The following is a 13129-nucleotide window of genomic DNA, read 5'->3' as shown; positions in this document are numbered from 1 at the left end:
CTTCTCAAGTGCCTGGCTACAGCACCTCCCTCATGCTTGGGGACACAAGGATGACTAGTGTAGGGGTCAGGAGAGGACTTTTTCCAGAGCACACTCCATATACAAAGGAAGGTACGTTAGCTGGATCAGGTCAATAATGATGCAGTGCATGTTCAAGGAGGTGCCATGCCCTTCACCCAGGCCTACTAGACCCTTCCAGCTCCCATTCCGCTCTGCATGTGCTTCATTGAGGTGTCGTGGTTATGGAAGGAACCAGCACCTCACAGTCTGGGCTGATCCAAACTATAGAATCATTGAATGGTTTGGGTTGGAAGGGACCTTCAAGCTCCTCCAGTCCCAACCCCCCTGCCAGCAGCAGGGACACCTTCCACTAGACCAGGTTTCTCAAAGCCTCATCCAACCTGGCCACAAACACTTCCAGGGAGGAGGGGGCATCTACAACTTCCTTGGGCAACCTGTTCCAGTGTCCAATTGTCCAAATTATGATTCTGTGATTCTTTCCACTTGAGTTAAGTTCTAGGACAGATATGTTGGTCCATCCTACACACCACAACAGAGGTCTCTAGATCTGGCAAGACCTTGGACTGTCTTGCTCCCAGTACTTGGAGCACACAGCTATGGAGACATCATTCAAGTCCCCATCAATGAGCTGCTTCAGTCCTCATGCTGCATCTTGGGCCCTGAGAGTTAAAACCCAACATCTCTACAGCTTTGGGTCCAGCCATGGAAGGGAGTGCAGGACCACTCCATGCCACACCACCCAGTTATACTCACCCGCACAATATAGACTCGGACCAGCACGTTGATGGGGTCGTTGCTGGGGATTCCCTGGAACATGCCAAAGTTGGGGTCATATCCTGCCTCCTTGGTGATATCATCAGGGAGCGGCACTTTGTAGACACACATGGAACCCTAGTGAGAGGGAACACACAGCCCAGTGAGAGTCCTGCTGCCCAGGGGCTTAGGGGAAGAAGACCCATCCCAAACCACCCTTCCTGAGGTCACAGTCAATAGTCTTGTTTCTAGTCAAGTTCTGGAGAAGACAAGCCAGATCTGGAAAATTCCTCCACTGCACAAGATCCTCTTCAAGGGTTGGAACCATGACCAGAGAAATGGGATAAAGGGAAGGGGGACCTGCAGAGCCATCAAACTGGCAAGGTGCTCATGGACAGGGATTTCCAAGAGTAAAAGTGACTGATAGAAGGACAAAAGCAATGGGAATCATTGAATTGTTTGGTTGGAAAAGACCTTTGAGATCATCCAGTCCAACCATCTGAACCATCTCTCTGAGCACCTCGTCTGCCCATCTGTTAAACACCTCCAGGGATGGGGACTCCACCACCTCCCTAGGTAGCCCATTCCAGTGCCTCAGAACCCTTTCAGTGAAGAATTTTTTTCCTGATATCCAAACTGAACCTCCTCCTGGTGCAACTTGAGGCCATTTCTTCTTGTCCTGTCACTTTTACTTGGGAGAAGAGACACACACCCAACCTCGCTACAACCCCGAAAGCGTTGACAAGGGATGGGCTGGAACATGTGGGAATTACCACAAGAAACTGGTGATTTCTCAGCTCTCTGATCCTACCTGGTGGGGAACTGCCTGCTCATGTCCTCTGCTAAGCAAAGGGCAAAACTGGCATCAACAGGCTTCATCTGACCCTCAAAAAGGTTCTTGTCCAAGAATCCTATAGCTGATAGATGTGCTCCTCCATTGCCTGAGCCCTGGCAATGGTGCAACATGGCCATGAGTCCAGGTGATTGGTCTTGGTGAAAAATGGTTCACAGAACTAACCCAGGACATGACTTATGGAGCAGTAGGTAAGAAAGAGGAGCTGCTGTTCCCTTGGCCTTCTGTAAGAATCATCAAGGATCTGGTTTTGCCTGCAGATCATCACTTCTCTGGGTATGTTCTTCAAAGCTATCTGATTTCTGGGGCTATCTTTGGAGGCTTTCCCTCCCTGCAAGGTGCCTATAGCTGGGTCAAGGCAAACTTATTTCTATGGCATCCAACTCCTTCCTGCTAAACCAGCTTCAGCAGAGAAACCTGTTGGCATGAGCTCCCCAAGCTCTCCCTGGACCAACTCAGCAACCAAACTCACTTTGAACCTCCCTACTATCCGTTCTTCTTCTGTTGCATTGTCATCGTTGTCCCCAATCTTCCCACGGAGCAGGTTGAAGGTGTGTAGCCAGTCTTCAAAGTTATCAAACTCTGTTTCCAGCTCTTTGTTGAAGACCTGAGATGACAGAAAGTTAAAGGAGAGGAATTAGGTTAAATATATATATATATGTGTTGAGGAAAAGATATGGTGACTCCCTGAGGTAACTCAGAGGGAACATGGACACCTCAGCTCCCACTGCCCACTTCTCTAGGAAGGGAAAGGATCTCCAGGGTCATTGGGTTGGACTTTGATGCCACAAGGACCTCCCTGAACTGATAACATACAAGAGGGAAGCTCAGCTCAATGGGCAAGGTGGTTGTCCCCTCTGTGCAAGATCCAGGTTCAAACCCCTTCTGAACCCCAGAATCACAGACTGAGTGAATCCCAATAAACACCATGGACCAGCAGATTGACCCAATGTTCATCTCTGGCCTCAGTCCTGGCTTGGCCAACCATAGCCAGGCTGGAAAATTCTCCCTTCCAGCCCAGGCACATCCAAGCTGCCCTAAAGATGATCCTGTCTCAGGGCAAACCCTTTTCTCTACAGCTTGTGACCTCCGACTCCTTCAAACTATGGAGAGAACCTGGTAGTCCCAAGGCACATCTCACCTAGGGTTAGATACCCCTCAGATAGGCAAGGTGCCTCATGGAGGGTTGATCCATCCTGCTCTGGTCTCCAGATGGCTGGGACTGCCATCCTACCAGACTTCCAGCTTGCCATTGAGTAGGCATGGGGTCTCTCTCAATGGGGAGACCATTGAGGTCTCCTCCTCCCCTGCCAACACACGCACCTTCAGTTCATCAATCTTCTGCTTGTTTTTCTTCTCAGGAAGCTCAGGAACTGGCTGTTGCTTCTTCTTCTTCTCATCTTTGGGTGCCTTCGACTTCTCCTTGTTCTTCACCTGACCTTTGGAGCCTTTCATGGGAGAGTCATCAAGTTTGATTTCTGAGTCCGAGGGGAAGCGGCAGGGAGGGAGGAGATGGAGGGGTGGAGGAGACAGGGAGGGAGGACTTGATCAAAGTCCTTCAAATGGGAGCATGAAAGCTGACAGCTCCTCTAGCCTGCAACTCCCACCCCAGCCCTCTCCTGTCTTTCCTTGACTCTGATCACTGCTGCCCAGGTCACAGCATCTCCAGGAGCCCAGAAGTCTTTGCAGGGAGCTTCCAGAGCTGACCTGAGCAGAAGTCATTTGGTGGACTACAAAACATGGACTGAGAGTGCTAGGCCTTGGCTAGCTTCAACAGTAATGAGAAGACCTGATCCTGCCCACAGCATCTCCTTTTCTTTCTTCTACTGGAGACTTTTCCTGCTGTCTGCAGCCTGGAGAATAAAATCCCACCCTAGGTATCACAGAGGGGACACTGCTTGATGCTCAACACCTGAACACAAGCTGCTGGCCTTGAAGAGCTGTTGACCATGACCAGCTACAAGAGCTGGATGGCTGGACTCAAGGATCTTATGGTTGGACTCTATGATCTTAAGGGTCTTTTCCAACCAAAGTGATTCTATGACAGGTTGTTAAGGTCTCTATGTAGAGCACCCACCAGCCAGGGACATCAACTAGACTGGGAAGAGGCTGCCTGGAAAGGAATGTTCAAAGATAACTTCTCCCACCCCTCTACAATGCCCGTCCTTCATCACCTCTGCCAGCTTTCATGACTGTTGGGCAATACAGGTGGGGACAGACAGATGACAACAGACAAAGACTTAATGAAGAAGAGGAAAGGAGGAAGGAAGGGGAGGGCCAAGGGGAAAGGATCCTTCTCAGAAGACAGAAAGAAAACAAGGGGGAGGCACATGACACCTCCCAGCAGCCCTGCTGTGACAGCAAGCCCAGGAAGAAGCTGCTCAGAGTTGTCTCCAAGCTCAACAAGACCTGGCCTCATCATTCTCATGGTATGAAGACTAGAAACTAGACTCTGTATTTTTCTCAGCTAATAGATTTTGAGTCACCCAGGCATGACAGCAACCCCACATCATGGAGATGTGGAATGTGTGGAGAGCATGAGTGAAAGTCCTCAGAAAAACCCCTCCAAGCCCCACTGGTGGGTCTGGCCAGGAGCCTCCAGGCTGCAAATGGACAAAGTCATCTTTAACCAACATGTCCCATCTCACCAGTATTTTTGGCCCACATCACTTGTGGTACAAAATTCATCTCACCCAACTGTAGACACCTGCAATTCATCTCACCCAACTGTAGACACCTGCAATTCATCTCACCCAACTGTAGACACCTGCAATTCATCTCACCCAACTTTAGACACCTGCAATTCATCTCACCCAACTGTAGACACCTGCAATTCATCTCACCCAACTTTAGACACCTGCAATTCATCTCACCCAACTGCAACACCCCAACAGAGATATGGGCTCCTGAATTCCTTCAGGGAAAAACCACATTTAGGGCAGAATTATCTGATCATAACAGTATTGGGAAGAGGTCAGAGAAGTTGCCCTAAAAGTGTGTGTTTTTCTTCAATGCCTGTGCTAGAAGATCAAACAAGGAGGCCTCAACCTGCAGGTGAAACACTCAGATTAGATAAATCCCAGATTTTTTGTCTGGTTGAATCTTCCCCTTGCAAAACTGGAGCGAAATTTTTTTAAAAAAACTTAAGCCTCCTGCAAAACGAGGATGGAAAAGCCCATGAAGGTGATCTAGAAGTATCTACTACTTGGTGTGCTCAAGAGACTTGAAGCACATAGTCCTGGAGCCAACACATCTGCATGGGCAAAGCCAAAGAGTTTTTAATAACATGCTAAATTGTGATTGCATGAAAAGATCCTCGGAAAATAACACAGATCCTGGTCACTGGTCTGCAGTATTTGAGTCACAGAATGGTTAGGATTGGAAGGGACCTCAAAGATCATCTAGTTCCAACCCCCTTGCACATGGTCTTCCTCCCAGCACGGATGGGTTGGAGGCTGTCACAACACCAGGCTTGGATTTGGATTCATCTGGCATTAACCCAACACAGCCCACATTGTAGTCATGATAAAATGATCTATCATGGGGATATACAACCCCTGTGAGCAGAGGGTTTGGCAGAAGAGCAGTGACAGGCTTGGATAGGGATGGCCAAGAGCAAAAGGAGTTCTGGTCCTACCTTTCCCTGCTTCTTCTCTCGTTCACAACCCACTTACCCTCTGCAATCTCCATTTCTTCCTTCTCCTCTGCTTCAGCTGCAGCTGCTTCCTGCTGCCGGAGTTGCTGGAGAAGAAATCACAGAATTGCCCAGATTAAAAAAGCCCTTGAAGCTCATGGAGTCCAACCATGAACCCAACACTGACCAGTCCCCTATGACTGGCCCATGTCCCTCAGCACTGTGTCTACACGACTCTTCAATCCCTCCAGGGATGGGGACTCCACCACTGCCCTGGCCAACCCCTTCCAATGCCTCAGAACCCTTGCAGCAAAGAAATTCTTCCTCACATCCCATCTCAACTGCCCTGGCCACAACTGGAGCCCATTTCCTCTTGTCCTCTCACTTGGTCCTTGGGAGAAGAGACTGGCCCCCATTGAAGCAAACAGGAAGTGGAGCTTGTGGTCTCTGTCCTCACTGGAAATGCCTCACTCAGGGTCACAGCTCTCCCTTCCCATCTGAGCCATGAACAAGGTTCTGGCAGAACTGGAGAAATCCAAGTTGCTCAGTGCAGCCTTCAGCACTGGTGCTGTTAAATACCCGTGTCTGAGGACAAACCAGTCACAAAATCCACCCAAGGAAGAGGAACATAGCCAAGGGGTGGTGGCTTGAAAGTGGCAGAGGGGAGATGGAGCTGAGATGTGAGGAAGAAATTCTTTGGTGTGAGGGTGGTGAGCCAGTGTCCCAGGTTGGGCAGAGAAGCTGTGGCTGCTCCTCACTGGAAGTGTTGAAGGCCAGGTTGGATGAGGCTTTGAGCAACGTGGTCTAGTGGAAGGTGTCCCTGCTGCTGGCAGGGGGGTTGGAACTGGATGAGCTTGAAGGTCCCTCCCACCCAAACCAGTCTGGGATTCTGTGATGAACCCTGCTCAGAGGACAGCAAGGAAACCAGCACAGCCCCAAGCCTTTGGAAGTAGCTGGAAATAAGTTTTCCTGTTCCCCCTCCACACACCCATCTTCTGCTCTGCACCCACCTCCTTCATAGTCTCAATTGAAGCAAAATACTTGGACCACCAGTCCAGCATGCTCTCGTCTGGTTCCTCCTCTTCTACTTCCTCTCCTCCTCCTCCTCCTCCTTTCTTCTTCTTTTTCTTTTTCTCCTTTTCTTCTTCAGTCTGTGAGGACAAGGGAAGCAAAGACAGAGAAGAAGAGGGATCTGGTGAAAGTGAAGTGTCTGCTGAAGGGCAAAGGTGGTGGGTGAAGCACCTGAGAAAGCAGAGCCTCCCAGGCTGGGTGACCTTATTAACACTTTGCCCCTTTTACAGCTGCAGACCCTGAGGCACAGAGCAGCAAAGCAAGATGCCAAAGCTCCACAGAAACAGCGTCAGAGACCCGAGACATCCCCTCTTCTCCACCATCCCTTTCATCCATGTGTTTCTGGGGCGATGGCACCTCCATTTTAGATGGTAGCAATCCCACCTCTACCCCAAAAGTACCCTGGGTCCACTCGGGGCTGCAATAAAGCCTTTTGGAGCTGGTATCTATCTGGTTGTGGTGGGAATAACCAGCATCTCATCCACAGGGTGCTGCTCCTCTTGGCATGGTTGGGATGATAAGTGCTGGCCCAGAAGAGCTTCTCAAGCTCCAAGAACCAAGTCACTGCCATATCTATCGATGAGACAACACTGCCCTGTCTCCACCTTGGGACAAAGGGGTTCAGATCTCTGCTTATCTCGGGGTTGGTGAGGATGCATGGTCCATTGAAAGCTGCACAGAAGGGTAGGATGGGGTGTGGAGGGTTGGGATCCATCACTTACCACGTCCACCTTGACCACTGCATCAGAGTTCTGCCGCCCAGGGTGGAAGGGAAGAGGGAGAGCAGGTTAGCAGCACAGCCCCAGCTGAGTGCAAACACACACACACGGGCACACGCGTGCACTACAAGTCCCAGACAGCTCCCCAGGGGTGAAGGAACCAAACACCTTGAATGAAGAGCCCTGGCTGGAACATCTCTGCATGCAGAGGAGATGTCTGCTGTGACACACGCACCAAATCCATCTCCCAGTGGGAGATCATAGAATCACAGAATCATTGAATCATAGAATCATGGAATGTTGTGAGCTGGGAGGGACCCACCAGGATGCTGGAGTCCAACTCCTGTCCCTGCACAGGACAAGCCCAACATTCACACCATGTCCCTGAGGGCCTTGGCCAAATGCTGCTGGAATCTTGTCAGGCTTGGTGCCATGAGCACCTCCCTGGGGAGCCTGTGCCAGTGCTCCACCACCCTCTGCCTCAAGAACCTTTTCCTCATGGCCAACCTCACCCTCCCCTGCCACATCTTCCTGCCATTCCCTCTGCTCCTGGCATTGGTTGGTGGCCAGAGAGAAGAGATCAGCGCCTGCCCCTCCTCTGCCCCTTGGGAGGAAGTTCTAGACCCCCAGGAGATCTCCTCTCAGTCTCCTCTTCTCCAGGCTGAACAAACCCAGTGCCTTCAGCCTCTCCTCACACCCTTCCCCTCTAAACCCTTCCCCAATGTTGTGTCCCTCCTCTGGACACTCTCCAGGAGCTCTAAAGGTCTCTCTTGCACTCTGCTAAGGGAGAACTCTGGTCCCTGACAGTGAGTGATTGGGTCTGGAAAGACACTTTGGCTCTCAGCATGGATGACACCTCTCTGCTCTCTTGGAGCTTATCTTCTCCATCTAGGAAGGTCTGCAAGCTACCGTGGTAGATTTCAAGAAGCGTGTGGGTGCTGGGGTGCTCCAGACATCCCCATGTGCATGTCTCCTGTTGCATGAAGCCATGTGAGCAGATGGACAATGAGACAGCTCCTTATGCACACGGGAGGAACTCAATGTGTAAACACAGATGTAAATGCACCAGGGACCCTGGGGGGTGTAGGTGTCTCTACAACTTTCCCACTCGACTCGGTGCTTGTCAGGCCACACCTGGAATATTGTGTTCAGTTTTGGTCCCTGCTATACAAAAAAGCTGTGGACAGGGTGGAGAAGGTCCAGAGAAGGGCCATGACAATGATCAAGGGACTGAGAAGCCTCCATGTGAGGAAAGGCTGAGAGAACTGGGTTTGTTCAGCCTTGAGAAGAGCAGGCTGAGGGGAGACCTCATCACCATGTTCTAGCACTTAAAGGGTGGCTGCAGAGAAGCCTGAGATGCCCTTTTTACAAGGGGTCACCTGGGAAAGATGAGGGGTGATGGGTAGAAGTTCCTCCTGGGGAGATTGTGATTGAACACAAGAGGATATTTTTCCACAATGAGAACACCCAGCCATTGGAATCATCTCCCCAGTGTTGGACACTGTTAGGATTCAGCTGGACAGGGTGCTGGGCCATCTTCTCTAGAGTGTGATTTCATAGAATCATAGAATGGTTTGGGTTGGAAGGGACCTTCAAGCTCATCCAGTCCCAACCCCCCTGCCATCAGCAGGGACACCTTCCACTAGACCAGTGCTCATTCCCACCTGACTGTTTTTGAAGGAAAGCCTAAAGCTGGTTTGAGTAGCCCAGGACAGTCCTTTTCTGGGCAGCAAGGATCAGGTCATGTCAGCCAGGACAGAAAGACGCCAATTTGTAGGACTGATCACAGAATCCCAGACTGGTGGGGTTGGCAGGACCTCAGGAGATCATCCAGTCCAACCCCCCTGCCAAAGCAGGTTCCCTATACCAGGTTGCACAGGAAAGTGTCCAGGTGGGTTTGAACATCTCCAGAGATGGAGACTCCACACCCTCTCTGGGCAGCCTGTCCCAGGGCTCCGGCACCCTCACAGGAAAGAAGTTTTTCCCCATGTTTCAGTGGAACCTCCTGTGTCCCAGTTTGTGCCCATTGCCCCTTGTCCTGTCACTGGCCACCACTGAGCAGAGTCTGGCCCCATCCTCTTGCCACCTGCCCTTTAGATATTGATAAACATTGATCAGATCCCCTCTCAGTTGCTCTTCTCCAGGCTGAACAGCCCCAGCTCTCTCAGCCTCTCCTCACACGGGAGATGCTCCAGTCCCTCATCATCTTTGTCCCCTAATCATCTGATGATGACCCCAAGGCTCTTCATTCCCAGCATCAGCCCAACCCCATGTTCAGCATGCTAAAGGGGCTCTGACATACGGATACTCACAGCTTCCAGCTTCACCATTGTCTCCATCTTCTTGATGGGAACCTCAGGTTCCATATTGACAACGATTTCCCCTGTGGGGTGAGAGCGATGGGTCCTTTTGGCCATTGTCAGATAGCCGTTGAGGTGTTTAGCTGGACAGAGGACAGAGAAAGAAAAAGAACAGGAGAGAAGGACAGTGTGGAGGAGAAACTGAGAACTTAGGTGAGATCCTACAGGATTCATGCAAGAGTGATGCGTGGTTGCCTTGTTCAGAGAAGAAGAGCAGAGGAGATGAACACAGACCCATACAGCATGATCAAAACCCCTTCCATAGCAAAGGAAAGCAGATGACAATAAAGGATTGGGGTTATTTTCACCTGCACCAGCCTCCAGAGGAGAAGAGGCAGAGAAGATGAAAGTATTTGACATGGACACAACCACAGGTCCAGGCCTCTGGCTGGAACCAAGGATGGACCTTGGCAATCCCCATCCAGAACCCCTGTCTCTGCCCAGCCAAGATTGCCTCCATTTCCACCAAGGCCTGGGAGGAGATGAACCATCCCTGTGGTTCACCAAGCCCTTGGCTGCTGTGCTGGCTGGAGGGAAAGTGGGTTTGTGATGGTTTTTGGTGTGGGTGCCAATAGATGGGGTGGTGGTTGGGACTGAGGTGGTGGGATGGAGCTTTCTAGTAGCTTTCTAGTCTTTACTCAAATAATAGCAGCAACAGACATGGAGCATGGCAAATTCCAGTCTTGAGGAAGACTCAAGACTCCCAGTCTTGAGGAACATCTGGAGAACCTGAAGTCATGAAGCTGCAGAGATGCCAGAGGTGAACCAGCCTTTCTTGACTTACAGGTATCACGAGGAGCAAACATTTATCACAGGGAGACCCACAGATCAAAAAATCAAAGGGGAATTATGTCCTCACACCACCCTGGACCTTCTCAATCCCTTGACCCAAACCCCAACTGGTACCTGTCATGTTCCAGTACTGAGCTTTCTTATCTGGTGGGCGGTAGATGAACTTTCGGAGGGAGCTGACAGCGTGGGACCCCACCAGGGTGTAACGACCAAAAGCCCGACAGTCCACCACTCGGATGTTGAGAGGTGGGTGGAGAAGTTCATTCTCTGGGAGATCCTGGAAAGCAAAGGTGTGCTGGTTATCAAGGGTTGGGTGTGGGCTGTGGGATGTCTACTTTGGTGGTTGGAAAGGTCAGTAGGGACCAAAGCAGGGATTGTGTTGGAGGAATAAATCTACAGTAGCTCCAGCAAAGCATGGCTTGGGAAGCCTCAAAAAAAGGTCATCACCAACTGGGATGAAGCTCACATCATCCTCCATTGCTGTGGGGAAACTGAGGCAAGGGGCTAGGAGCCATGATTTGGGCTCCAGAAAATGTGGGGTTTAGTTGAGGGAGAAGAGGAAACACTCACCACTTCAAACCACTTGACCAAAGTACTGAAGTTGGGGTTTTTCTTGTAGTTCTGGATGAGGGCTGACTGGACCCCCTTCCCAGCACACTCAATGTCCACGCGTGGTCGGTCCACTTGGGCCAGGTTCACTCTTTTCAGATCCCTCAGCCCCCAAAACAAGATCTAAGGTAGAAGTGGAATGTGAGAGGGATCACCTGGAGCTGGAGATAAAGGAGTTGGTTCTCCATATCTCCCAGGAGCAGGGACCCTACTGCAAACATCACTACGCAGGCAGTGGATGATCCTTGAGCTGTCTTCTCCTCCTCCACATGGCTCAGGGCTGCAGCAGTCTCTCTCTGACACTCCATTAAATCCACCCCATGACTGATCAGCAGCAGCCTAAGATCTCCAACCTGCTGCCCTCAACACTCCCCTTCTCCCCTTCAAGCCTTTTTCTGCCATGGGACTCTACAGAGCAGGATCAGACCAGCTTTGTCCACCCACAGTAGCTCTTGATGCAACAACCTTTCTCAAAATGATGTCAGGATCACTGGGGAAACTCACCTCTCCCTTCTTAGGACAACAGAATGCCACCACCACCAGAAGTTCCTCTAAAGTGGGATTTTCCCACCTCCTGGTTCCCCATGGCTGTATTCACCTTGCACAACAGAGGAATACGATTTATTTAACCAGCTACAAACGTGTGGAAGATCTGGAGCCAGGATCCCTTTAGAGACCTGGAGATCTGGTCAGTGGCATCCTCACCAGTGAGCAGAGATACCTACAACCATGGGTGAATTGTGCAATGAACATCACTGGCTTGGATCACCACCAAGACAACCAAGGGAGAAGGACTCTGATTGGGTCCATCACCCTTTAGATATCTACAGATACATGAGAGGCATCCTGCCCTTGATGGTTGAGATTGGTGGGATGCAGCTCACCTGACCTAGGGGACTGCTTCAGGTGGAGATGTCTTCCATGCCTCTCTCTAACGTCCTCTCCATTGCATCTCAGCCCAAGTGCCATTTACCACAGGGCTCTAGACTTGCTATGGTGCCCACATATAAGACATCAAGGAACAGACACATCCTTGCAGTGCAGATGTCTGGTCTCGATGCCCAGCTAGTCATCAGAACCTCAAAGATCTCTCCTGGCCTTCAAACACCCATGGACAGGCTCTCCTGCCCCACACAATGTTGAACATTAACATGTGGTGCTCCAAGGTAATTACCTCCACTCTGTATTTACTCAGCACCGGCCGAATCCCCAGTGGCACCGGCAGGATGGGACCCCGGTCCACATCTGTGGGTCCATCGATGGGAGGCAGGTCAGACTTGCCCCCAGGGCCAATCTGGAAGAGATGCAGCGTGGATTAGGATCTGTTCCTTTGAGCTGGTGCTCAGGTAGGAAAAGGATCTAAAGCTGCTGGAGAGTGTCCAGAGCAGGGACACAACATTGGGGAAGGGTTTAGAGGGGAAGGGTGTGAGGAGAGGCTGAAGGCACTTGGTTTGTTCAGCCTGGAGAAGAGGAGACTGAGAGGAGATCTCCTGGGGGTCTAGAACTTCCTCCCAAGGGGCAGAGGAGGGGCAGGCGCTGATCTCTTCTCTCTGGCCACCAACCAATGCCAGGAGCAGAGGGAATGGCAGGAAGATGTGGCAGGGGAGGGGGAGGTTGGCCATGAGGAAAAGGTTCTTGAGGCAGAGGGGGGGGGAGCACTGGAACAGGCTCCCCAGGGAGGTGCTGATGGCACCAAGCCTGACAAGATTCCAGCAGCATTTGGCCAAGGCCCTCAGGGACATGGTGTGAATGTTGGGATTGTCCTGTGCAGGGACAGGAGTTGGACTCCAGCATCCTGGTGGGTCCAACTCACAACACTGGATGATTCTATGATTCTGGGTCAGTCTCAGCTGTAAGTGGCACAGCCTGGTCTCATGGATTGGGTCTGTGTTGTCTCAGAAGATGCAGGAGCAACAGGGGTTGCTGAGCATCCACCTGACTGTGCCATGAAGGTGCTTTGGGAAAAGGTGTAGACCTGAGCAGAAGGTGCTGGGCAGTGCTGTGCTTCCACACAGGATGGACCCAGCAGCAAAGTTCTCAGCCCACCAACACACCCCAACCCCAGGGCTGCTCCTTTCTCTCCTGCAGTGAGTTGCTTCTGCTTGGCCTGGGTGTGAAGGGATGGAGAAATGGTCCAAGAGCTCAGCTCAGGAACAGGTTTCAGGTCCTGTTTCCAGGTATGAGGGAGATTAAATATCCCATGTGAGATGTTTCCTGGAGTAACCAACCCATTGCAAGGAAACCTGGGGGGGAAAAAGGGCTTGGACAAGCACCTGCCCTGGCAGGCAAAGGAGACAGGACAGCATCCTGGGGAGTG

At 51.2% G+C, this 13129-nt stretch overlaps 1 protein-coding gene across 1 annotated transcript in view; it reads right to left on the bottom strand.

Moving 5' to 3' along the window:
* OTOF (otoferlin) overlaps nucleotides 1-13129 on the bottom strand; it is a gene marked incomplete at both ends in the record, with an annotated part of 26696 nt that overhangs the window by 9811 nt on the left and 3756 nt on the right. Inside the window, 10 exon segments of the mRNA XM_029086141.1 lie at nucleotides 775-912; nucleotides 2100-2234; nucleotides 2951-3105; nucleotides 5302-5368; nucleotides 6272-6412; nucleotides 7055-7084; nucleotides 9364-9494; nucleotides 10318-10480; nucleotides 10774-10935; nucleotides 11987-12106. Of these exon segments, the coding sequence (XP_028941974.1) occupies nucleotides 775-912; nucleotides 2100-2234; nucleotides 2951-3105; nucleotides 5302-5368; nucleotides 6272-6412; nucleotides 7055-7084; nucleotides 9364-9494; nucleotides 10318-10480; nucleotides 10774-10935; nucleotides 11987-12106 (1242 nt within the window).

The sequence above is a fragment of the Antrostomus carolinensis genome, unplaced genomic scaffold (assembly GCF_000700745.2).
Source record: "Antrostomus carolinensis isolate BGI_N321 unplaced genomic scaffold, ASM70074v2 scaffold22017, whole genome shotgun sequence".
Taxonomy (NCBI): Eukaryota; Metazoa; Chordata; class Aves; order Caprimulgiformes; family Caprimulgidae; genus Antrostomus; species Antrostomus carolinensis.
This window is presented reverse-complemented; position numbering and strand designations above follow the sequence as displayed.